The sequence below is a fragment of the Anabas testudineus genome, chromosome 5 (genome assembly GCF_900324465.2).
Source record: "Anabas testudineus chromosome 5, fAnaTes1.2, whole genome shotgun sequence".
Taxonomy (NCBI): domain Eukaryota; kingdom Metazoa; phylum Chordata; class Actinopteri; order Anabantiformes; family Anabantidae; genus Anabas; species Anabas testudineus.
In genome coordinates, this window is record NC_046614.1 from 26,654,265 (window position 1) to 26,680,128 (window position 25,864).

Below are 25,864 nucleotides of genomic sequence, written 5' to 3' on the forward strand. Positions count from 1 at the left end.
TAAATAAAATTAAAATAGATAATAAAATCCCCACAGAAGTGTATGATTGCAGTTTAGCTGAGGCATATAAAAACATATTTATTAGGAGACTGGGTCGTCATATAGGCAGCAGTTGCTCTGTGTACAGTAAAATGAAACTTTCAGATCATATTTGCATCCTCTTTAGGTGCCAGACCACACGGGGTTTCACAGGGAAGATCTTTTTTCTCTACTGGCCGCATCTAGTACATTTTTACCCATGCATGATTAAAAGTAGCCTTTTGCAAAAAAACATGACTAAAATTAAAACCGAGTTCCACTGACTAAACCTTGACTAAAACGTAAACATAAAGTAAAATAAATGACTAAAATGCAAAATGACAAAGACTAATTACTTTCACCAACAGAAAGTAATTGAAAATTCCTGTCACTGTGGTGCATATACAGTACACTCCCCTTCAAATGATTGGAACAATGAGTTCAGTTCCTTTATTTTTGCTGTGGAATAAAAACATTTGGGTTTGACATCGAAAGATTAATATGAGATAAGAGATCAATGTTTAAACTTTTATTTCCAGGTGTTTATGAAACACAACTTAGAAGATAGCAGCACCAATTTTTCATGTGAACAAAGTAACAGGTGAATATGTGTGTCCTATTACATTCATTATTCAACTGAAAGGTACAGATATGAGCCTAAAAAATTCATATTCATAGTGTATCATACAAGTGTCAAGTGTATTCCCGGGGCCAGAGTCGGCGAAATCCTATTTAAAACTCCTGTGTAAGAATAAATGTAAATACAGTAAAATAATAATAAATGACGCCCGATTAGCACAATAGGAAGTAACTAAAATTAACGTGGATTCGGTGTAACTTTGATAAAATGATGTCAGACTTTTCCCCGGACCCCTTCCCAACCTGACCAGTGACGATAATGTTTAGCCACATGTCGTCATTTAACCGCTGGATGTCTAAGTGGTGTCCCGCAAACAACGTGGACTACAGAGACTAAACCTGGGCTGATTAGAAGAGGCGACATCCATCCCATTTTAGATGGTTCATCTCTACTCTCTAGAAATATGGCAGAGTTTATTAGACGACCCAGGACGCAGAGACACAGTCTTACACACCTCTCTGCAGCTTCCTTATAGCCGTCACCCCCAAAAACTACCACAACCCTAAAGAGACAGTGTCTGCTCCCCGACTACCTAAATTATTTATATCAAAAAACAACACGAGAGGAGTGATTCATAAGAACCTAATACAAATAAATAACAAAATAAAAAGAAAACAATCAAATGTGGACTGTTAAATATCAGATCTCTCTCGTCTAAATCCCTGTTAGTAAATGATTTAAAAAGTGACCATAAAATAGACTTACTGACTTACTGAAAACTGGCTGCAGCAGGATGAATATGTCCATCTGAATGAATTCCTGTCGCCTTGAACCTGTGGTTCAGCATTTTCAGCTGCTTCTTCAACTGGCTGCTGGTCACAGACAAATGGGTGAGAGGAGTATGGGAGAATAAAGCAAATTTGGGGATAAAGGGTAGATAAGTTACAACAGAATGGCCATTGTTCAAAGGAATGTTTAAGATTAGCAGACGTAGTTCATTCTTCAATTCTTTGGGTATCTAACTCAAATATTGGAGAAGACAAATTGCTCCAACAGGATGGAGGTGATCATAATGTTCTGTTGTTAATATTGTCCCTCATAGGTTTTGGTTGGTGACAGCCAGTAAAATTCATCATTGTGGGGTTGTGGGAGGGTAGGTTACAGAGCTTGTAACCATGGAAACTGCCCACAATGGAAAAAGTGGAACAAACTTATAAACTTAATCACCAGTGAACAAATCAATGAGTTAGACATCACTCATCTGACGTTTTATTGTGTAAATGAAAAATTACAGAAGTAAACACTTTATTATCATTTAATTAGCAGCTTTTTAACAGTTCATTATTCATTTTCGTGTTATCTCATTTATGTGTTCAGCACAGTGGTGCAGTTTTAGTTCTGTCTTCTCATCGTAACAAGGTTCTGGGTTTGATCCCACCAGCAGGCCTGGCATGTCTTGTGTGGAACCTGATCTTCTTTTGTCTGTGTGGTTTTCCTCCCACAGTACAAACTGGAGACTGTTTGTCTGTCTCTCTGTCAGTCCTGTGATAAACTGAAGACCTGGTTAGGTGTACCCTCACCCAGTCAGCTGGGATCAGCTCCATCCCCACTATGTTCCTCTGTAGGATCAGGGTTATTCCTGATAATGACTGATTATTTTTGTTGTTCACTGCAAACATGCAAAAAAACAACATGCAGCTCGTTCCCATGTACACGTGATAAATTTGTTTTCTACATTTAAGTCATCATTATTAAAAGTGATGAAATATTCTAACCAAAACACTTTATTTCTATTTTACTCTTTAAAAAAATTAATTTTGCATGCTGGTTCATTTTTTTGTCCTAAAGTCTCTATCAGTTATTAACTTATTGTCAGTTCTAATTGAACTTAGCAATGTCTTCATAACCATGGAAACCACACTTCCTGCCAGCAACTTTGCAGCCAAAAGTCAGGGCATCCTGCAAACATCCACCTGCAAGTAAAAAAGTTTTATTCATTTTCCCATAAGAAAATACTGATTAAAAATATATTAAAGATACATAAACTACACAAAGTCAGAGCATCTAACGTCCAGAGTCCCACACAGTATTTTACTTGTTGATTGAAGAAAACTGTGTCAAAGTGTTTAAAATTTATTTTTAATCTATATTTTGTGGTGGCAGTGGTGACTGATATCCAGGGAAAGAACAATCAGACAGAGTAATTTTGATAATTTTAGCATGTGCTGGTGGCCTGGTTAAACTACACCCTCTTCCTCCAAATACAGATTTATCACTTCATAAAAATAGAAATATAGTTATTTATACATAAAAAAAAGTAATAAAGAGAAAGAGAAACAAGTTGTATTTAAATAAAATACATAACACATGAACTCATTCTTAAACTATTACCCTGTTGCTAACAAAAAAAACAAAACATTCTAATTGAACTAAATCAAATAAATTCTCTATCAAAATGAGACACAAACGAAACACTGAAGAGAACCAGATTATCACAATATTTCACCTCAAACAAAAAAACATTTTCTATGAAGCTATATATTCAGTATTATGAATTGTGGTTTATTTGGTAGTTAATTCCAAAGTGATTGATTTTATTAGTGTACAAACTAACTTTTTGATTGAGTCCTCTGCCCCCACACCTCAAAGCTTTCAGCTGGGAGACCTGAGGTGATGTGCATCTACTCTGACAAGGCTAATTACCCCATGGCCATGCTGGCACAAGATCATTAATGTGACATGCGAGTATGGGATAGGAAACCACTGTTCTAAATGTTATTGTGCCTCTGCTTGGACTACAAGCTGCCATGTTGCCCATACCTAAATCTGTTGCTGGCTTTTTGTGAGATTGACATGAATAAATATAGATTTGGCACAATTGTTTAGGTTTGCTCTGGTTTCTTTGAATATTATCAGAGAGAGGTTAAATTAAAAGCAAACATTTTTAGCTTTGTTAAATTAAGCTTAAGCTAAATTAAGGTTTGCATAACCTATGCAAAGGATGACCAGTTATTTGTCTCCTGCAGGGGTCACTAGCTGCAGAGCAGGGCAATAGATGCCTATGACAAAAAAAGGGCAGGATACATCAATTGGTGTAATTGGTGAGGGCTAGATAGTGCACACTTACTTTTTTAGATGGAAAGATACTGACAACCCAGGAGAGTGTGCAGAAAAGATGGAAGGAGTATTTTGAGGAGCTGATGAATGAGGAAAATGACAGGGAAAGAAGGGAGAAAGATGTGGATGCTGTGGAGCAGGAAATAGAAGGGATTGGAAAGGATGAGGTTAGGAAGGATCGGAAAAGGATGAAGAGTGGAAAGGCTGTTGGTCCTGATGACGTACCTGTGGAGGTGTGGAAGTGCTTAGGAGAGACAGCAGTGGAGTTTCTAACCAGTTTGTTCAATAGGATTCTAGAGAGTGAGAAGATGCCTGAGGAAGGGAGGAGAAGTGTTCTGGATCTTTAAGAACAAGGGTGACACGCAGAACTGCAGCAACAACAGAGGAATAAAGTTGATGAGCCACACAATGAAGCTGTGGGAAAGAGTAGTGGAAGCCAGGCTTAGGAAAAAGGTGGAGATTTGTGAGCAGCAGTATTGATGCCATTTTTGCTTTGAGAATGTTGATGGAAAAGTACAGAGATGGTCAGAAGGAGCTGCATTGTATCTTTGTAGATTTAGAGAAGGCGTATGACAGGGTGCCGAGGGAGGAGCTGTGTTACTGTATGAAGTTGTCGGGAGTGGCAGAGAAGTACATCAGAGTAGTCCAGGACATGTATGAGAGAAGTATGACGGTGGTGAGATGTGCTGTAGGTCAGATAGAGGAGTTCAAGGTGGAGGTGGGACTACACCAAGGATCGGCTTTGAGTCCCTTCTTGTTTGCTATGCTGATGGACAGGCTGACAGATGAGGTCAGACAGGAATCTCCCTGGGCAATGATGTTTGCAGATGACATTGAGTGATTTGCAGTGAGAGTAGAGAGCAGGTGGAGGGAAAGCTAGAGAGGTGGAGGTTTGCTCTGGAAAGAAGAGGTATGAAGGTCAGTTGTAGTAAGACAGAATACATGTGTCTAAATGAGAGGGATCAAGGTAGGTGGAGTAGGTGAAGAGGCGAGTGCAGGCAGGTTGGAGCGGGTGGCGGAAAGTGTCAGGAGTGTTGTGTGACAGAAGAGTGTCAGCAAGACTCAAAGGAAAGGTGTACAAGACAGTGGTGAGACCAGCTCTGCTCTATGGGTTAATAATAATAATAATACATTTTATTTAAAGCGCCTTTCAGAACACTCAAGGACACTGTACAATCAACAATAAATCAAAAACAGACTATACAAGTAAATCAACACAATAAATCAAAACTATACAAGTACAAAAGTAGATTAAAGTGAATATGCAATCTTGAACAGGTAGGTTTTGAGTTTGGATTTAAAGATAGAAAGGGAGTCAGTGTTACGGATGTCCTGTGGTAGTGAATTCCAAGGAGTAGGGGCAGAACGGCTAAAAGCTCTGCTCCCCATGGTGCTAAGTCGGGCAGTGGGGACATAGAGGTGGATGGCGGAGGAAGACCTGAGTGAACGAGAAGAGGAGGCAATGTGGAGGAGATCGGACAGATATGGGGGGGCTAGGTTGTGAATAGCCTTAAAGGCATACAGAAGGATTTTAAAGTCAATTCTATATTTGACAGGAAGCCAGTGGAGTTGTTGTAGAACAGGGGTAATGTGTTCTGATGTGGAGGTTTTGGTGGTGATGCGCGCAGCTGAGTTCTGGACCAGTTGGAGCTTATGAAGTAATTTTTTGGGGAGGCCAAAGAGAAGAGAGTTGCAGGAGTCGATACGAGAGGTGACAAGGCTATGAACAAGGATGGAAGTAGTATGGGAGGTGAGGGAGGAACGGAGACGATTAATGTTCCGTAGATGAAAGTAAGCAGACCTGATGATGTTGTTGATGTGGGATTGGAATGATAATGAGCTATCGAGGATTACACCAAGACTCTTAACCTGGGGGGTGGGGGAAACAGGAAAACTGTCAATATACATGGAAAAACTGTTAACTTTGGCAAGTGTAGATTTTGTGCCAACAAGGAGGAGTTCCGTTTTATGACTATTTAATTTCAAGAAATTTGAGGTTAACCAGAGTTTAATATCAGCTGAACAGTCAATAAGGGCGATGGGAGGGAGTGTTGAATTTGGCATGCTGGAGAGGTAGAGCTGGGTGTCATCAGCATAGCAATGGAACTGTATATTGTACTTGCGAAAGATAGTGCCTAGGGGAAGAAGGTAGGAGATGAAGAGTATGGGCCCCAGGACAGACCCCTGGGACACACCGGTAGCAACAGGGGTTGGCTGGGAGGTAAAAGATTTAAGGCGAACAAACTGAGTGTGGCCTGAGAGATAAGAATGAAACCAGTTGAGGGGGGTGGAAGTGATGCCCATGGAGGCTAGTCGATTGAGGAGAATTGTATGGGAGATAGTGTTGAAGGCCGCACTCAGATCAAAGAGGATGAGGATTGAAAGTAGACCAGAGTCAGCTGCAACAAGGAGATCATTGGTGATTTTTATGAGCGCAGTTTCTGTACTGTGGCGCAGACGAAAACTGGACTGGAAAGGGTCATAGAGAGAATTGCTGGTGAGGTGAGAGTGAAGTTGAAAAGCAACTTTAGAGACGGTAGCAGTCAGAAAGAGACAAGAGGCTGAGATGGAGGTAGCAGAGATGAAGATGTTGAGGTTCTCCTTAGGAATGACCAGGTTAGACAGAATAAGGAACGAGCACATTAGAGGGACGGCTCACGTTGCTTGTGTTAGCAACAAAGTCAGAGAGGCCAGACTTAGATGGTTTGGACATGTGCAGAGGAGGGATAGTGAATATATTGGTTGGATGTTGGAGATGGAGCTGCCAGGCAGGAGGGCAAGAGGACGACCAAAGAGGAGATATATGAATGTGTTAACAGAGGACATGAAGTTGGAAAGTGTTAGGGTAGAAGATGTTCATGATAGAGTTAGGTGGAAAAGGATGATTCGTTGTGGCGACCCCTGATGGGAAAAGCCGAAAGAGAAGAAGAAGAAGATAGCGTACACTTACCCTGCCTTTGCCTTGTACCTTGTACCCTTGTAAGTCGCTTTGGATAAAAGTGTGCTAAATGACTATGTGTAATGTAAGGAGTTTATCATGTGGTACTGAACCAGATGCTAAAATGCCAAAGAATTAAACAGACTAAGGCAAGTTTTACTCGTGATGGAGTAAAACAAAATACAACAGGTCAACAGAGCTGCAGCCGAATAATTATTGTATGACAAACAATTTTAAAGGCAGTCTCACCGTTAGACAGTTTGTAGATAACAGCAGCATTGAAAGTATCTCCGGCTCCGAGTGTATCAACCAGAGTTTCAGGAGGAAATGCGTCGGAATGAACAATAGAACCGTCGGGACCCAAAGCTTCAGCCCCCTTTTCTGCCCAGGCACAGATCAGAACAGCACTGACAGACAGAGACAGGTCAGAGCGTGAGAGACAGGTCAGAGATGCTGAGCTTTGACTTTAACTTACCCTGGTTTGACCCGGTGGTATAATCCTCTCAGAGCAGCTTCAGCTGAGTTAAAGCCAAAGTGACGAGCGACGTCTTTACTGACAAAAACCTGAGAACACAAAAGAAAAATAGATGTTACAGAATTTATCGCTTTCTGTAAAGGTATTTGTCACATTAAATTTAATCACATTCATGTTTTGTAAGCTTTTTAGTAACACTAAGGTTCTTTATCATATTGAAGTTTTGGATTACGTTAAAGTTCTGTCTAATAAAAAATTAAATACTATACTAAATAATAATAACGACCATTACATGTTATCAGAGATTAAAGACACATGCTAACTAGAAATACCTGCTTCTCAGACAAAAGTATTAAAGCCTGTAAATTCCTGTCTGATTCAGGTGCCAAATTTCTGTTTCTGTTTGGACCTGTGTGATCCTGCTCACTGTACATTTGCCCAGTAACATCTGGACATCACAGGTTGCCAGACATTAAACCACTTAGAATGCAGACAGGTTGTAAGTTTTCTTCTGAACAGGTAGACCTAAACATTGACCTTTAGCTAAGGCTAGGTACTAGTAGAGATGGGTAGTTTAAGTAATAGAAAAAGCTCAAGTTCTGGCAATCATACTGTGTGGTCATTGCAATAATACCGTTCAACTGGACGTGCTTTTTCAAGACATTTCGCCTTCTATCCAGAAGGCTTTATCAGTTCTGACTGTCTAGAATAGCAGATTTATAAACCCTGTCGAGTCATCAAATCGTTAGCACTTTGATGGTCACCTGTGTGTTATTGAGACCAAGTATGAACAACTGTGAAACCATTTGTGGTCCTTATGCAGATGGCTTAACAGAGCAATGATTATTTAAAACAGTCTGTAAAGTGATGCAAACTAGTGCTGCATAGTACTGTGATGCTTAATTCATAAGATGAAACTTAATTAGAAATAGAGATTATTTATATGTTGTGTGTGTGTGTATATATATATATATATATATATATATATATATATATATATATATAGTGTGTATAGAGCCAGCCCTGCATTAACCTAATGCTGACAGAGTAATATAACATCCAAATGAGCTGGTTTATAATTTGCAAACAACAAACACTTCAAGTGTATTGATTAGCTGAGCAACTTAACATGCAGTTAGGACCCGTCAATTGTTCACTCGTAAAGTTCATCACAACAAGGTTCTTTATTCCAATAAAGTATTTTATCATAGTAAAATTCTGTATCGCATAAATGTTTTGTGTCACGTTAAAGTTCGTCACCAAGTGAAAGCTTTCATTGTGTTAATGATATGCCAAAGCAAAATCAGATGTCATAGGAACCCTTACCACATCTCCATAAGGAAACAACTGATACAGCATCTCTCTGGTTTTCTCTATCTCCACGGAAATTGTGATCCTCTGCTGTTGTGGTAAGGAGGAGTTATACACCTCCACCTGCTGGATCATCTTCACCTGCTCCTCTGCATTTCGACCCTGCAGAGGTTAAAAAAAACCAACATATATGGATATAATTATATACTTTATTGATCATGTTGGGGAATTTGTGGTTGGATATGTGCTGCCGGACAGTACAGATCGGGGCTATGAATACTCAAAATTATACTGTTGTTCTACTGTTTGTACTGTAACATTAAAATTGTTGTACAGCCTTTGAAATAGAGAGCCTGTTATATATTCAATTCATGAAGAAAGTTTATAAAAAAGTCGGGTTAGTACAGTTGGTCAAATTTTTCTAGTTCTGTTAAGTCAGTCAGAATATTTTGTTGGGTTTAGTTGCATTGTTAACCGTGTTTCTTGATCATATACACACTATTAACTAAACACCAAAAAATTGTGACTGTATTTTGTTTATTTTTTTAGTACAAAGACATAAGAAGTTGTGGAAGAGTTTCGTCATCAACAGCTTATTAAGAACTGTTAGTGCGGTTGCTGAGAGAGCAGGGTTAGACATTGATGGCCTGACAGATTCCATTACTAACCCATTTACACGGCCTTGTCAAGGTGGCTTTACAGTGCCAATACCCTGCCCTATTGTAACATTCCAAGCCTGCACGGTAAGTTGATGCAGACCCTCCTTCAAGCCACCTCAAGAGGTAGTGTCAGAAGAGAGGCGAGTTTGCCCCACCACCTGTGTGATGGGTGTTGGTAGAAGGGGTGTGAAAGTTTGGTAATGTTTTATTGTTTTACTGGAGGACTTGTGTTTTTCTGACATGATTTGAATTCAAGTACAGTTGACATTAACTGTGTCTGTATATTAATAATTAATGTTACATTCGGCTTTGTTTAAGCAGCATGTTTAAGTGATCAGACGTAATGCTATGCTGGAGAATTGAAGAGACTCAAAGATTGCTAACAAGTTGCAAGTCAGGATTCCAATACCTGTGTAAAATGCACACTGGAGTACCCTCACAGCGGCATTTTAAAGTGCAGATGTCTTAAAGAATTTCTGTGTGTACACACAGATAAACCCTAACTAACCAAAACCCTGGGTCATCAAGAACATCAAATCCATCCTGAATGAAAAAAGGTGACAGGAGAGCAGTGAATGGGGTCCAGAGAATGCTGTCTGTTAGAATCATGAAGGGAAAGGCAGCTTACAGGACAAAAACTGGAACAAAGCCATAACACCAGGGAGGTGTGGAGGGACATGAGGACCATTTTCACATACAAGACCAGCAGCCAGGTGACTGAGGGGACTGTTGATAGGTCATGCACACAGATCTGCAATAGGCTCTGCAGACCTTCCGCTACACAACCCAACCACCACCTCTGTATTGACTATCTAAGCAGATCAGTTGAGGAGAGAGCTACTCCAATGCATCTTCAACCTCAGCCTGCATCTGGAGAGATTCTCTAAGGGGTGTAAAAAGTTGTTCTTAGTTCCTGTACATGAAAAGACACAACCCTGCGTCTCCAGTGACTACTAACCAGTGGCTTTGACATCACACATGATGGTTTTTGAGAGACAAATCCTGGGGACCCTCACTTTTATGCTCATCCAGTTTGCATATCAGCCTCAAATTGAAGTGGATGACACCATCATCCACCTTCCCAACCACATCACGTCTATGGAGATGTCACAGAGTACCAGAGAGTGGTGGACAGTTTCGTGGACTAGTTTGGACTAAACCATCTTCATCTCAACACCAGCTGGTGATGGACTTCAGGAAATCTGGGAGTCCTGTCACCCGTCTCATACAAATATCTGGGAGTGTTCTTTTTACATTTACATTTTACAGTCCAATTACATGGACTGGACAACAGACTCACAGCACTGCTTTTCTGAGGAGGCTCAGGTGCTTCAACAGATGTTCTATGAGTCTGTGGTCCCAATGTCATCTTCTATGCTGTGGTCTGCTGGGGCAGCAGTATGAAGGTGGCAGACACTAACAGGCTGAACAAACTGATCAGGAGGGCTGGCTCTGTTCTGGCAGGGGAGCTGGACCCTCTACATCATATGTGTCAAACTCACGGCCCACGGGCCACATCCGGCCCGGCGTGTAACTATATCCGGCCCGCGAGATCATTTCTATATTATTATTATTAATGGCCCGGCGATATGAAGCGCTGGTAACACAATAAACTACAGATCCCATACTGCAGCGCTTCAGCTGCCTTGCCGAACACATTCCGCGTTAATCAAATCTAGTTTATGATGCTGCAAGTTATTATGAAGCTGGTCCTCACGATGCCAAGTAATGTTGAACCATATTGTTACAACGGTGTTCACAAATACGCACTTTGCTGATAAACTGAGTTCTCACGGAGCTTTGGTGACTTTGACGAACAAGAAAATAATTTGGTGTTGCTTCGCAACCCATTTACCGTCGATGTGTAAACTGCACCTGTGCAGATTCAGATGGAACTGATTGAGCTGCAGTGTAATGACTGAAGGTAAAGTAGGACACTGCAGGACCTGCACAGTTTATTCACTCCATTCCCTCAGAAATGCTCCAGCTCCGTCCACATGCGGCTCGAACCTTGTTTATGTTTGGTAGCACATATCTTAGTGAGAAGCTCTTCTCAGTGATGAAGACTAACAAAACAGCACACAGGAGTCGTCTCACTGGTGAGAACCTGCAGTCCATCCTGAGAATTTCCACAACACAGAACCTCACAACAACCATATACGAACTTGTTGACAAAAATAGATGCAGCTCTGATAAAATGACTGAAGAGCAAAGACTGAATGATTTGATTTGTTATTGCTGAAAAGCACAAATCTTATTTATATTTCCAGGTTTTGTTAAGCAGCATGTTCATATTTTGAATTAGTATAATTTTGACAGGAAATATTTTTATGGAGAGTAAAATCTTTTGGGATATTAAAAATTTAAGTTTATTTTTTATATAAAATGAGATTAAAGAAATTTGAAGGTTTGTTCTTTTAATGTTTACTTTATTTCTAACTTGTATAATTTAGACAGGATATATTTTTATAGAGAGCAAAATATTATAAGTTATTTAAGGTTTATGTTAAAAAAAGTTAAGTTTTAAAAGTTTTAGTGTGCTCAATAAATGTTTATCCTGTTCGGCCCGCGACCTAAAGTGTGTTTTGGATTTTGGCCCCCTGTGCAATTGAGTTTGACACCCCTGCTCTACATGTTTTTGCTGAGAGGAGGATGCTGTCCAAACCCCTCCCAATCCTGGATAATCCCTCCCACCCTCTCCAAAAATTCTCCTAAAATCTTTACTTTTGACTCAAATTTAGAAAGATAATAGTATTTGTTTTACAAACCCACATGGTCAAGCACCCATTTACATTAGAGGACAGTAGGCTTAGCAGGTCTCTAAGGTCCTGTGATTACTGCTGTCCCCTGCTCTGATCTATGAATTCAGTGGCAAATTTTAAAAAAGCAGCCCAAAATGATCTGTTTAGCATTTCTGTTTGTTTGTTTTTATTTTTTTTATATAAAGCATTTTCTGATGTCTTAATCTAAAAAGCTGATATATTGAGTAACTTTAATTGTGAAAATATTCTCTCTTGGATCTATAAAGATTTTTTAATTTAATCTTGAATCAAGACCTGGATTAGTGTGTTTGGTTAGGAAGGTGTTGCTGAATTGAGCACTCTAGGGTTAGAGTCAGAGCTTGATGCAGCAGCCACTGGAAGCCAATGCAGAGATATGAACAGTAGTAACCGATGATTTTTTTGGTTAATCAAAATGAGATCTGCTAAAACAGTTTGGATCGTTTGGAGAGGTTTGATTGCACAGGATGGTGGTGCTGTCAGACCCACACTGCAGTGTTCAATTCGAATGATGACAAAGAGCTAGGTTGTATATTCAGAGATCTAGGGTCTGATTTTTTAATGTTGTAGAGAGAAAATCAGTTACCTGAGAGATGGAGATGTGAACAGCAAAGTTTAGTTGTTGTCAATGATGCCCCCAGAATGAGTATTGGGTTTGTTTGATATTTGGTTTGGTTTGGAGTTTACTCACCTCCCAGTGGATCCATTTGAACTGACAAAGGTTGACTTTGGAAAAATCCTCAGGTGTTACATCCGGAAGGTTCCTGACAGACAGAAAATGAGACCAGTGTTCGTTTCCAATAAATTACCAAAGCAAATTAACAAGTTAGCAAATTAGCATAATTAAAAATTATTTTTATACTCTAAATAGATTAATGATGGAGTCTATCAGCACTTTAGGGATGTGAAAACATCTCACAGTTCCGAACAGTTAGATATCAATAACCTAACACAACAAATATTTGATCAGACTGAAATCTAACCAGCCGTTTATTTCTATTTCTGAAAGCTGTTTTACTAATTGCATCAGATCAATAGTTCAGACTGAAAGAAAAATGTCCAACAGTCAAAATAACAATTAGACATTAATAATTTGCATTTGCAGACACTATTTAATCAATCGTTTTTCATTTGTTCATTCCTTTTTCACAGTAAACGTTTTTCCATTTTCATTTCCAAAACCAAAATGAAAAAACGGATAACAATTTTTTTTTACCAATTTTGTCCAAATCAAAAGCGACAGCAACACCTGTACAGACTGTGGAGGTAAGCTTTAATAGTAGATTAATAACAATTTGATACTGGAACATGTTGATTCGAAACATCAGAGGCATGAAATTAATTTGTAATTAACTCCAACCCACTGAAAAGACTCAAAGTGATCAAAAATGTCATCCAATCTTTAAAATCACAAATATCAACAAACTTCCATCTTTCTAAGGTAACAAAACCAAAGCTGTCATGATATTTCATGTCTTTATTGAATACACCTGTTAAGCATATAGAGTGATGGTGGACAAAATAAGTAAAACAGTTTTAAAACCAACAACCTCAAGCAAACAATTCCTGTAGCTTTGGATTAGATCTACACAACATCCCGGAGGAAGAATTCTTCTTCAATTAACTGCTTCAGCTCAGACATATTCAAGAGGTCTGGTGTTAACGACTCTCTTCATGTCATTCAATTCAATTCAATTCAATTCAATTCAATTTTATTTGTATAGCGCTTTTAACAATTATCATTATCGCAAAGCAGCTTTACACAACCAAGCAGCTTTACACAACCAAACCACATTCCACAGCATCTGTATTGGACTGAGGTTTGGGATTTGACTTGACCACACTAAAAGGTGGATTTTGCGTCTCTGAAGTCATTCTGTAGTAGATTAACTTTGATATTTAGAATCATTGTTCTGCTGCATCGCCCAGCTTATTCTGACACCCTGGCTTCATCTTGTAGGACACTTGGGTAAATTTAGTAATTAATTTTACCCTCCACAATAGCAAGGGAGCCCCACATCGTTATGGTGCCCCTTACTGTACTTTACTGTTGTTTGTCACAGTTGAGATGATATTTATGTTGGTATGCGGTTCAGATTTTCCTGCTATAGTGCTGTGTGTTCTTCCCAAAAATTTCTACCTTGGTTTCCTCTGTCCACAAGACATTTTTCTAGTTGTGTTTACCTAGACTGCTTCTTCCCCATAGGTCTTGCTGAGTTCATTTGAAAAATTAAGTCATCTAAACCATCACCCCATCCCAGCTAGAATGCTCAAAGATGTCTTACCTTTGATCAACAAGTTCACATTAGATCAGATCAATGTATCTTTACTGGCTACGTACCACAGGCTTTTAAGGTTGCTGTAGTCAAACCTCTGCTCAAAAGGCCTACTCTGGGTTTTGGCCAATTTTATAACCCAATCTCTAAAACCTTGACCTTGTAATACTCTGAGGAATCTCAGAGTTATCTTCGACCACAATATCTTAAGAAATCTCTAGAACTGCCTTCTGCAGTTAATCCAAAATGCTGCAGCCAGAGGTTCTGACAGGAATTAGCAATCTTGAGAGATCATATTTCTCCTACATTAGCTTCTCTCCATTGGCTCCCTGTAAAACCCAGAATAGAGTTTAAAACATTTCTCCTCACATATAAAACACTTAATAATCAAGCTCCACCTTATCTTAAAGAACTCATAGTTCCATATTTTTGAACTGTACCCACTATACCCACTTCTATGGGGTATAGTCACAGTAAAATGTCTTCATTATAAACAATATGTCTAAATTTGAACTAATCAATATTTACTGTAAACTCCTTTATATTACTTTGTAACATGTTACACTTACTAGATCCTAGTTTTTCTGAGATCTCTTTTTTGCAAGGCATAGCTCACATGAGCTGATGCTGCATGTGAATAGCACACTAACACTGTACAGGTGTTTTTATGAGGGAAGCTAAACCACACCTACATTGTTGTTTCATTGATTGAGAAGCCTAGTGTTTCACTTTTCCCTTTCAATAAAGACATGAAAGACCATGAGTGTCTGTGTTTTATCAGTTTGTAAATATTGCATTTGTTTATATTTTATGACTTTGGTGGAGATCCTGAGCAGTTCATTCAGAATAGTTAGAACAGTTAAAGTTCTACCATCTCAGACTGAACAGAACAACATCATCAGCTAAAGTTCAATTGTATTAAGTCTGTTTAAAAACATCAGTCTGGTGTTTGTATGAACACTGAAACACGTTTTTTGTGCTGTATGTTCAGCATCAACATCATGAGTCCACAGTGATTGTTCCCACTAAGTCTGCTAGAAACCTGGGGGTGATCATTATTGATCAACTGAGCTTTACCGACCACATCTCCTCTGTCTCCACATCATGCACATTTGCAATTTTCAACATCACAAAGATCAGAGCCTACCTTTCAGACTATACAACACAGCTCATTGTTCAGGCACTGTTCATATTTGGTCTTGACTACTGCAGTGTCTTACTGACGGGGTTACCAGCTGCACAATTAAACCTCCAGATAGTCCAAAATGCAGCCACGTCTCATTTTTGATCAGTAAAAAGGACACTACAACAATTTTTCTCACCTTATCTCAAAAGTTCCCAGGCTAAACCTTTCATCTCGGTGGTTCTACGATGGTGGAACAATATTATTATATATATTATTATATAAATATTTTTTTTTCTTTTTTATATTATCTATATGTATAAAATGTATCGTATGTAATGTATTTTTTGCCTTTTATTTATGTTATATATATATATATATATATATATATATATATATATATATATATATATATATATATATATATATATATAGTTCCCCTCCTTGGCTTAGACATTTTGCTTTGTACCTCACTTGTAAGTTGCTTTGGATAAAAGCATCTGATAAATAACAAAATGTAAATATATATTTATGTTCATATGCTGTACATGATTTTAAATCTACCTCAGACATAAAATTTCAGAAGGACTGTGGCCTTTCCCATGAAAACTCCATGGGGGCACCTTCAACACATAGATGCTTATTTATCAGGCAACTTCACACTGATGTATTTTCCGTGTTATAAGGGTACTATAAAAACCCCTTTGTATATGAAAGGACAGTGTGGAGATAAACATAGGGGCTTTGGGTTAGTGAGGTTAGGATAATCAAAGCAATAACAGGTTATGGCTATTTCATTGTTGTGCTCTGTAAATTGGTGACAACTGCAGTGCTGCACAAATATCTTTTAGAACAGAACTTGTTTTCCTGTTGAACAAGAGAAATTCATATGTTAAGCTTGAGGCCTCCTCTTTTTAATACAGTTGTAGACCGACGGAGGAGTCTGGATTTTGTTCACCACTTACAGTTTTGACCTGTTTCAAGGTTCATATGGATTATCCAGACTGCTGTTTTAAGACTTTACTAAAAGCTGGTGTTATCGTTGTCAATAGCAAATTTGATTCAAGACCTGGTTCAAACACATACACCTTTTTTATAAAAACAACTCAATCTAATTGGTGAATGTGATCAGGTTGAGAGTCTTCATGCTTTGCTCTGCAGTGGCTCATTAGATGAGGGCTGTGTCAGAAACCACTCCCTGTTCACTATATAGTGCACTACTTAACGTGTTTGTCATTTAGTAATTGTGTCTGAATGTTGACAAAGAATAGACATACCTTTCATAAACTACTTTATGCTAAAAATGTAACAATGTACTGCTCCCCATTTTAGAGATAAGTAAATTACCATTGTGTAGTTATTAGTGATGATGCAATATGACTATGTCAGAAATCTTAATTTACTGCTCAGTACTGAGTATAGACTACTTAGTATATGTTATATCAGGAGTAGTGAATAGGGAATAATATCAGACTTAGCCCAGTTGATTCAGAATGAGGATCAGGTGTTCATGCTTCCTTCAGTTGGGTCAAACAGTGTTCACTAAAGGCATTTAGGCATTTTGTGATTTCCACCTGTAGCACAAGAGTGGAGATTCTGAGGATTTGGGGTTTGGAGGGCAAACCAGTGAACATGTAATCTAGCTCAGAGAAAGCTTTGATGGCTCCTCCCATGTATATTAAACTGGTCTAAGGTAGTGAAGCTTCCTGGTCATTTGTCACTAACATAACTACATTCAATCACTTTAATTTTACAGTGAACTTAGTTTTAAATGTGATGAAATGTTCGCAGCTCAGTTTTCACAAAACTCCTGTTGATAGGAGTAATGGCTCAATGTTTCCATGGTAACAGCGTTTTCAGTGAACACTGTTTGATGTGGCTGCTCATTGGTCGTCTTACGTGTCGTAGAGAACAACAGTTCGTGTCCCGCTGGAAGGACAAACTACACAACATGCACATGGAGTTTGACCTTCATTCTGGAAGACAACCGCAGACACGTCGATGGCACGCTGTGCAAAGTCGGCTATGATGAAACTGACAGAGGGAGACAGGAGTCAGCTCTGCCCCGTCACAATAAAACCACTGATAGACAGGATGCTGATTGGTGAAACAGGAAAAGGTTGGGGCCGCTCCATTATGATGCTGTTCCTGAAATGGGGGAGGAGGGGTTAGGGATGGACACACGCACCTGTTCACACCTGTTCATGTGCAGGATGGTGCGACTTCCTGTGTTGATGTTGCTGATGACCACAGAGGTTGGGAGGACACACTGAGCATGCTCAGAAACCAGAGACACATCGATGTGGAACTTCTGAAAATCCTCCAAAATAAAACTAAAGACAGGAAACTGTTTACATCTGCTCTACTCTTCAAAATAAAACTACATACTGGAGACTATCTTCTAAACCTTAACTTGATCAGATTGATTTATAGTAAATAAACTCTCGATAACTGTATTGAGGGGGTTATACTATAGTATAGGATAAGGGGAAATACTGTGTATCTAAAGTACATATATAGAGTATAAGCACAGTATACACAGAAAATACTGCATATCTAAAGTAGCCTTCATATACAGAGTATATTCACAGTATATTTGTCTATTTTATTTGATTTTTTTTGTAAAACTATTTATTACAATAACTGATTGTATGATACCCTCAGTGACTAATTGATGAAGTCATTGATCTATGTATTGATCAGTGTATTGTAGAATGTACTGGCTGTACTAAAACTACTAATAATCAACATAAACTGAACATGGAAATGGATGAGACTGGCACCAGAGACAAAAACCTGCAGAAAGAGTTTCTAATATTTCAAACATGGTTAATGCCTGTAGAGGAACAAATGCTGGAGAGTGACCTGTGTTTATGGCTTAGCTCCCTATGACAATAGAATTATTTAACATTAAATCATTATCATACCAGTTCATTGCTCAAAATTATTAATGTTGAATATTGTTGAAGAAATATATACAGATGGCCTTTAACACTAACTCCAATCTGAATGTTCTACGCTTCATCAAGAGTAATAACATGTATTGTTATCAATCCAACATCTCAAGTCAGTCAGATAAGTAAGACCTAGTATTAGGATGCCTCTTGGGCAGTCGGATCACAAGTGGTCGGCCACTCATTACTGCTTTGTTCTTTCCACTCAATAGATTAGTAACAGGGGATATAAAAAACTAAATTATACCAAATTCTTTTATGTACATAGTTTCTTGACTTTGTGACATCTTTTGCCCTGTGTATTACACTACATGTGCATATGCATGGGTTGGGGGCAGCATGGTGGTGTAGTGGTTAGCACTGTCACCTCACAGCATCAAGGACCCAAGTTTGGAGCTTGCATGTTCTCCCTGTGTCTGGGTGGGTTCTCTCCAGATTTCTCTCCTCAATACCATCCAAACGACTGCATGTTTATGGTTAAATTTAAATGCGTTGATTCTAAATTGCCCATAGCCCATGTGACTGTTTGTCTGTCTCTATATGCCCAGCCCTTTGATACACTGGAGATCTGTCCAGGATGTACCCCACTTCTCGTCCAACGACACCTGGTTTAGGCTCCAGCACTCCAGCAACCCATAACAGTGGTTAAGAAATTTATTTATGGATGAATTGGTACCATAATTTTTGTCATAGGTTTTTTCAGTAACCGTTGTGGGTTTGTATTTCCTCAATGGAAGGGTACCAACAATTTTGGTACAGTTGTCTGAAGTCTGTTAGCTCAGTGATTAGCTCCTAGTACAAAGTCAGTTTAATGTCAGCATGAGCCCATGTGTTTATACAGCATCTAACTATCCAGATTTACGGAGAGTGAGGATATGTTCCCTTTCACATCAATTTGCTCAGCACAATACCCTAAAGTATGGGAAATATTTGCTTTCTGTTAATGTATTGCGCATGTCTGCTTCAAGAAAATTAGGTTATAGACATAAGGAATTGTTTGTTACTGGTTCTACATCCATGTGCTGTAACCAAACACTGTACTTTTTGTGTTGCGCTGTTTCTCTTGCAAAGTGACCACCCCTCCACCCTGAAATTAAATGAACTATCTCCCCAAATGAGATTGCACGTCACCCAGATTTTCTCCTCCTCTTCATCTCTACACAATGTTGAACATGATTCCAGAGACACTGTCTGGAGTGTGTTTGTGTAGACGACTTAAGAGATGTGTTCACGTGGTCAAACTTGACATCTGTTAATTTCCACCTCTCATCTGATTGACTCATTGTAGTACCAGGTGTAGTACCTGTAAACAACACCTTGTGACAGCTTTGTGGACTAGTCACTAGTAAATGATTCTGTTTAGAACTGATTCATTTTGAAAAGTTTTTTCTTATCACCTGCCTCTACCTGAGCACCAAAAGTGTTTTTATGTATTTCCAATCCAGCCACACCTTTTCTGTTCTAAACTGTGACAGATTCACATACAGATTTATGTGCTGATTTGTTTGTTGTTGAATGTACTGATTACTAATGTAGCAACAAATCTGTTGTAGATTTGATTAATGTGTTGATTAGTACTCACTCGGCCACAGGTCCAGCTGACAGTGAACCCATAAAGGCGCATGAAGCTCCAAGCAGTGACAGCACCGTGCATGAATTGGAAGCATTTCCTCCTCGTTGCCAACGCTGTGACAAACACCTGCATTTAAAGAAAGAGAAGAGCGAATGCACCACTGCACCATCGATCAGTATCAATAGGATATTACTTTAACTGTCAGAACAGTACTGTTACACACTACTATAAACAGTAATAGTGTGGCCACAGTGCTAAACTGTATTGTATTGGCAGAGAGCTCCGCACCCCAGTCGACTTGGTCTTTGGATCGCCGCCAGAACCGGAGATCGCTGGCGGCCCGGAGATGGACTATTACATGCGCCTGAGAGAGAGACTCAGACTGGTGCACGATTTTACCTGACGCGCACAGAAGGACGCTGGGGTCAAACAGAAAAGAGCGTATGACACTCGCTGCCAGGGGCGCACATTTGTACCTGGGGACAAAGTGTGGGTGTATTGCCCGGTGAGAAAGAGGGGGATCTCTCTGCAGCTCTGCAGCCACTGGCAAGGGCTGGGGGAGGTGTTGGAACGGCTCTCGGAGGTGGTCTTTCGGGTTCAGATGCCTGGTCGGAGGCGGAGGGTGGTGCTGCACTGGGACCAGCTGGCACCCTACCACCCGCTTGCCCCGACTGGGGATGATGACGAGGGTGAGGACGACCCTCCACCTGTCATTACCGGTGACAGTGACAGAGACACTAATGGACTTGGGACATTTTCGGACTCTGGGGGTGGGGATCGGGAGAGACCGGTGCGTCAACGGCGCCGGCCTGATCATTTAAGGGACTTTGTCACAGGAACTGAGGTTAGTGGGGACACGTAAACCTCTTAGCGGGGGGCTGTGTAGCGACCCAGAGGTGGGGCACATTGTTTTGTTGGTGTTTGGCTGTTCCAGTTCCTGTTATGTGTTATGTGGTTCTTTTAATTGGTTCTTTTATTTTGTAGTGTATATAGTTGCGTGATGTCAGGTGTGCTTCCAGCGGGGGGGGCGGGGGGGGGGGGGGGGGGGGGGGGGGGCGGGAGAAACAGGTGGGAGATTTAGAGCTTCCGGAGTGACTGAATGGGGGAGCTGAGACCTGTTGTCACTGTGTGTTGGTTCTTATAAAAATAAAAAGAGTTGTTCACTCTGAGGCTCGTCACAGTATGATTCTAAACACCAATAATTTCACAACTTTAGGTAGTCCAATCTCTAGTGCAAATGTAAAAAAAAAGCCTCAGTATACAAATATTATATGGACCACAGGATTTAATAAAACTGCAGTTACCAGATTGACTGACATATTTGTAAATACAGAAGTCATTGTGGTTAGATAGTGATTACTGTATAATTACAGGGAGGCCTGGTGCGATAAGTAACCAAAATAGCCAATACATCATACAACAGTAATGAGGGAACAGGCCATATCAGGCTTTCCAGCAATTTGTGTTATTACTAATGAAATGTGTGTGTTTGAAAATTACTCTATTTCATGGAACCTTGAAAACAACAAGTTCAAAGTTCAAACACATCAGACACTTCTGCATAGAGAGCAAAGCAGCAGTGGCTAATTTGCATTTAAAGCTACAGATGCCAGCTTAAACCAGACATGAGCTAGTTCAGAGATGCCAGAGGCTTGAAAGAGGAGCAGGAAGGGGTGAAGTCGTGTGTGTTTTTGTCTCATTTGAGGTGAATCAACAAATGATCAGACCAGTGGGATAACAGTGAGGTATCCATAAGCAAGTGAAAGATCGTCAACATTAGCTAGTGTGCTAACCTGCTGTCAGTGTCTTCTTCAGGATATTTGTCCACGACGCTGATGATGTCGAGACAAACCAGACCCACACACAGAATCTTCTTTTCCTGTTGTTCCATCTTAAACCTGACACTGGGTTTTTAGTTTTCAGTGTGCGATGAACAAACACTCGACTGCAGTCTGGACTTTGACTCACAGACATTTCCTCATCTCCTCTTAGTTGCATTACAACAACAAGACACAGCGCTTCCTGTCACTACAGATTACAAAATAAGAGTCTCAAAGACTGCTGCTCAATATAAACTAGAATTGAATACTGAAGCTAGGTCATTAGCAGACCTGAGTGTTCCTTTAGAGGCCATGCTCTGTAACAGAGTTAAGAAAATGCAATCTGTTACAAATTATCATTTCTAAAAAATGTTGTAAATTTTATCTCATTAAGTGAAAAAATGGAGATGGCTGACAACAGCTTCTCACATGTACTTGGTTTCACATGTAAGATGACTTACAGCCCATCACTGAAGTGACTGTTAGATCACGGAAAAAACTTGGAGTTCCTTTAGCAAAGCTTTATTCCAGCATTCTGGATAACGACCATGTTCGTGTGTGTGTGTGTGTGTGTGTGTGTGTGTGTGTGTGTGTGTGTGTGTGTGTGTGTGGTTTCTGACAGAAATATAAAAATCCAAAATCAATGATAGGTAGAAGAATTACAACTTGTTATGAAGACGTTTGCTATTAACATTCGGCAGGACTGAATATACCGTTCACATGTTATACATATCACTGCCACAAGATGGAGCCCTTACATCACAACAATTCTTTCTACTAAATCAGGGGTGTGAAAACTTAAACTCGCAGTGGGCCAAAATTAAAAACCGGAACAAAGTCGCAGGCCAAACTCAATATATATTGAAAAATTTACTGCAATTGTGCATGTTTCCCATCTCTCCAGATATGTAATGTTGAACCTTTTCATATGGAATCAAACTTTAGTTTTGCATAAACATTGTTACAGTTCCTCCCTCTGCCCTGGTCTGTGGGTTTTGTTTTGTTTTTGTTCTGTCTCACTCTCCTGCCACACACCCATATATGGACTTCCTCTTCCCCCACTCTCCACACTCTGGACTAATTACTGACTCATGTCACCTGGTCATCCCTCTGGTTTATAAGCTCCCCTCAGTCCTCTGCTCATTGCTGGTTTGTCACATTGACTTTCACACATCATTCACTTCTGCGTATTCATTCATGCTGCACACTACTCCTCCACATATCTGGTCAGTCTGTTTGTTCGTTCGTTTGTCCGTAAGGCACCTGTCTGTTTTTGGTTTGTTAGTTTGAATTGTTTGGCCTGCCTTTTGCAGTGTATTGTTTGTTGTTACTTTGTACATCTAGTTTGTCTGTTGGTTTCTCGTCCGCTTTAGTGCGTGGTTTTTCGTTGATACTTTGTACTGTTGGTTCGTCTGTTTAATAATGTTCTCCTGCCTTGTGCAGTGCTCTTGGTTTGTTGCTTTGTACTTCTGCTTTGTCTGTTAGTTTTTTCCACATTAGTGTGAGGTTTTGTGTTGTTACTTTGTATGTCGGTTTAAGATTTTGTTTGTACTTTGTAGCACCGTGTGTTCGGGTCTCTTTCTTTTGATACTTTGTTCATGTTTGTTAGTTCCCTGTGTCCACTGACCTTTTTTGTTAATAAATATCTATTATTGTTCCAACTCGTTCGTCCCGTTAGTCAGTTTGTAACAAACATTGAATCTGGAGCAAGCAAAGCTCAATATTATAAACCAATGAGAAATTAAATTTGACATAAAACACATCAGTGGTATTCGTTTCTTATTTAAATGAATAAAATAAATTATGTCTCTATCTGTAGTCTTTCGAGTTTCTTTTTAATGAAAATCTTTTTTCACAGGCCATCAACTGTTACAGTTCCTCCCTCTGCCCCTGTCTTTTGGTTTGGTTTTGTTTTGTTCTGTCTCACTCTCCTGCCACAGCCCTGCATGGACTGCCTCCACTCTCACTCACCTGACTAATTACAAACTCAGTTCACCTGTTACTCCCTCTGTTTTATAAGCACCCCTCAGTCCTCAGTTCATGGCTGGTTTACATTTACTTTACATTTAGTCATTTAGCAGACGCTTTTATCCAAAGCGACTTACAAGTGAGGAACAAGGCAAGCAAACAAAATCTAAGTCAAGGAGAACCAACATCAAAGCAAAGTGCTATCGAAAAAGTGTTTCTGTTTCAAGAGATGTTAGAGAGAAAGGGTAGAAATTTTTTTTTTTTAAGTGCATAGGTGAGGGTTAGGGTTAGGTTAGGGTTAGGGGTAGGGTTTAGGGTAGGGTTAGGGTTAGGGTGAGGGTTAGGGTTAGGGTTAGGGTTAGGGTTTAGGGTTAGGGTGGAGGGTTAGGGTGGAGGGTTAGGGTTTAGGGTTAGGGTTAGGGTTAGGTTAGGGTTTAGGGTTTAGGGTTTGGTTAGGGTTAGGTTAGGGTTTAGGGTTAGGGTTGGGGTTTGGTTAGGGTTTAGGTTATTGGTTAGGGTTAGGGTTAGGGGTGGGTGGTAGGTTAGGGGTTGGTAGGGTTAGGTTAGGGGGTGGGGAGGGTGGTAGGGTGGTTAGGGGTGGTTAGGGTTAGGTGGTTTTAGGGTTAGGTTTAGGGGTTTGGGTTAGGGGTTAGGTTAGGGTTGGGTTAGGTGGTTAGGTTTAGGGTTGGGTTAGGTTGGGTTAGGGTTAGGTTAGTGGGGTTTAGGGTTGGTTAGGGTTAGGGTTGTTGGGGTTAGGGTTAGGTTGGGTTAGGGTTGGGTTGGTTGGTTAGGGTTGGGTTGAGGGTGGTTAGGTTTAGGGGTTGGTTTAGGGTTAAGGTTAGGGGTTAGGGTAGTTAAAGGGTAGGGTTAGGGTAGGGTTAGGGTTAGGGTTTAGGTTAGGGTAGGTTAGGGTTTAGGGATAGGTTAGAGGGTTGGGTTTAGGGTTAGGGGTTAGGGTTGGGGTGTAGGGTTAAGTGTTAGGGGGTTAGAGGGGTGTTAGGGTGGTTTAGTGGGTGAGGGTTTAGGGTTGGGGTAGGTTAGGGGTTAGTGGTTAGGGTTAGGTTTGGGTAGGATTAGGGTTAGGGTAGGTTAGGGGTTAGGTTAGGGTTAGGGTGAGGGTTAGGGTAGGGTGGTAGGGTTAGGGTTAGGGTGTAGGGTTAGGGTTAGGGTAGGTTAGGGTTAGGGTAGGTTAGGTGGTTGGTTAGAGGGTTGGGTTAGGGTTGAGGGGTTGGGTAGGGTTGGGTTTAGGGGTAGGGTTTAGGGTTGGGTGAGGGTTAGGGTTGGTAGCGGGTTAGGGTTACGGGTTACGGGAGGTTAGGGTTAGGTTTAGGGGTTCTGGGTTAGGGTTAGTGTGGGTTAGGGTGGTTAGGGACGGGTGTGAGGTTACGGATGGTAGGGTACGGGTTAGGGTTTGGGTTATGGGTAGCGGTAGGGTCGTAGGGTTAGGTTTCGGTACGGGTTCGGGTTGAGGGTTATGGGTTCAGGGTGAGGTAGCGGTGGTAGGGTTACGGAGTTAGGGTTAGGGTTGGTGGTTGGGTTGTCGGGTTAGGTTCGAGGGTTTGAGGGGGTCGGGTTACGGGTTAGGGTTCCGGGTTAGGGTTAGGGTTAGGGTGGGTTACGGGTTACGGGTTAGAGGGTAGGGTTAGGGTTAGGTTGTTAGGGGTTAGGGGGTTAGGGGTTAGGTTTGGGTCGGTTCGGTCTTGGTTCGTAGACGGGTTAGGTGGAGTCGGTAGGGGGTCGTGAGGGTTAGGGTTCTGGTTAGGGTTAGTCGGTTCGGGTTTAGGTTAGGGTTACGGGTTGGGTTAGGGGGTTAGGGTAGGGTTAGGGTTAAGGGTTAGGGTTCGGTTAGGGTTAGGGTTAGGGGTCGGGTCGGGTTCGGGTTGGGTTTCGGTGCGGTGGTCGGGAGGGTTCGTTAGGTCGGGTTAGGGTTAGGGTTAGGGGTGGGTTAGGGTTAGGGTTCGGGTTGGTAGTTACGGGGTGTTCGTTCGGTTTGGTAGGGTTCGGGTAGGGGTATCGGTCGGGGTTGCGGGTGGGTTCGGTTAGGGTGTCGGGTTGGGTTACGGGTTAAGGGTTCGGTTCGAGTTGGGTTAGGGTTGTTGGTGTTCGGTTAGGGTGCGGGTTCGGTGGGTTGGGTAGGGTTCGGGTTGGAGGTGGGGCGGGTTGGCGGGTATCGGGTTAGGGTTCGGGTTAGGGATCGGTTACGGGTACGGGTTCGGGGTCGGGTCGGTTGGTACGCGGTTCGGGTTACGGGGTTAGGTCGGTGTGGAGTTCG

The 25,864-nt window shown here is 40.7% G+C and overlaps 1 protein-coding gene across 4 annotated transcripts; it reads right to left on the bottom strand.

Annotated features, from left to right (window-relative positions):
- Positions 1 to 1,840: 1,840 nt before the first annotated feature.
- khk (ketohexokinase) lies at positions 1,841 to 21,796 on the bottom strand. 4 transcript variants are annotated; one of them, XM_026349825.1, is made up of 9 exons: positions 21,598 to 21,796; positions 19,814 to 19,930; positions 17,476 to 17,610; positions 17,177 to 17,311; positions 12,570 to 12,642; positions 8,455 to 8,601; positions 7,129 to 7,217; positions 6,903 to 7,060; positions 1,841 to 2,571 (listed from the first exon to the last, which is right to left on the bottom strand). In XM_026349825.1, the coding sequence occupies exons 1-9, from the start codon at positions 21,693 to 21,695 to the stop codon at positions 2,477 to 2,479; spliced, it is 1,047 nt and encodes a 348-aa protein (XP_026205610.1). In that variant the 5' UTR covers positions 21,696 to 21,796; the 3' UTR covers positions 1,841 to 2,476. The 4 variants fall into 4 exon arrangements, with proteins under 4 accessions (XP_026205610.1, XP_026205611.1, XP_026205612.1 ...); XM_026349826.1 differs by lacking the exon at positions 17,476 to 17,610; XM_026349827.1 differs by lacking the exon at positions 17,177 to 17,311.
- Positions 21,797 to 25,864: the final 4,068 nt, after the last annotated feature.

Coding starts and splice junctions, on each gene's coding strand:
- khk (XM_026349825.1), bottom strand. CDS start 21,695: ATGGAACAACAGGAAAAGAAGATTCTGTGTGTGGGTCTGGTTTGTCTC. Junction 12,643..17,176: donor ACTGTTGTTCTCTACGACAC/GTAAGACGACCA, acceptor TCTGTCTGTCAG/GAACCTTCCGGATGTAACAC. Junction 7,061..7,128: donor TACCACCGGGTCAAACCAGG/GTAAGTTAAAGT, acceptor TCTGTCTGTCAG/TGCTGTTCTGATCTGTGCCT.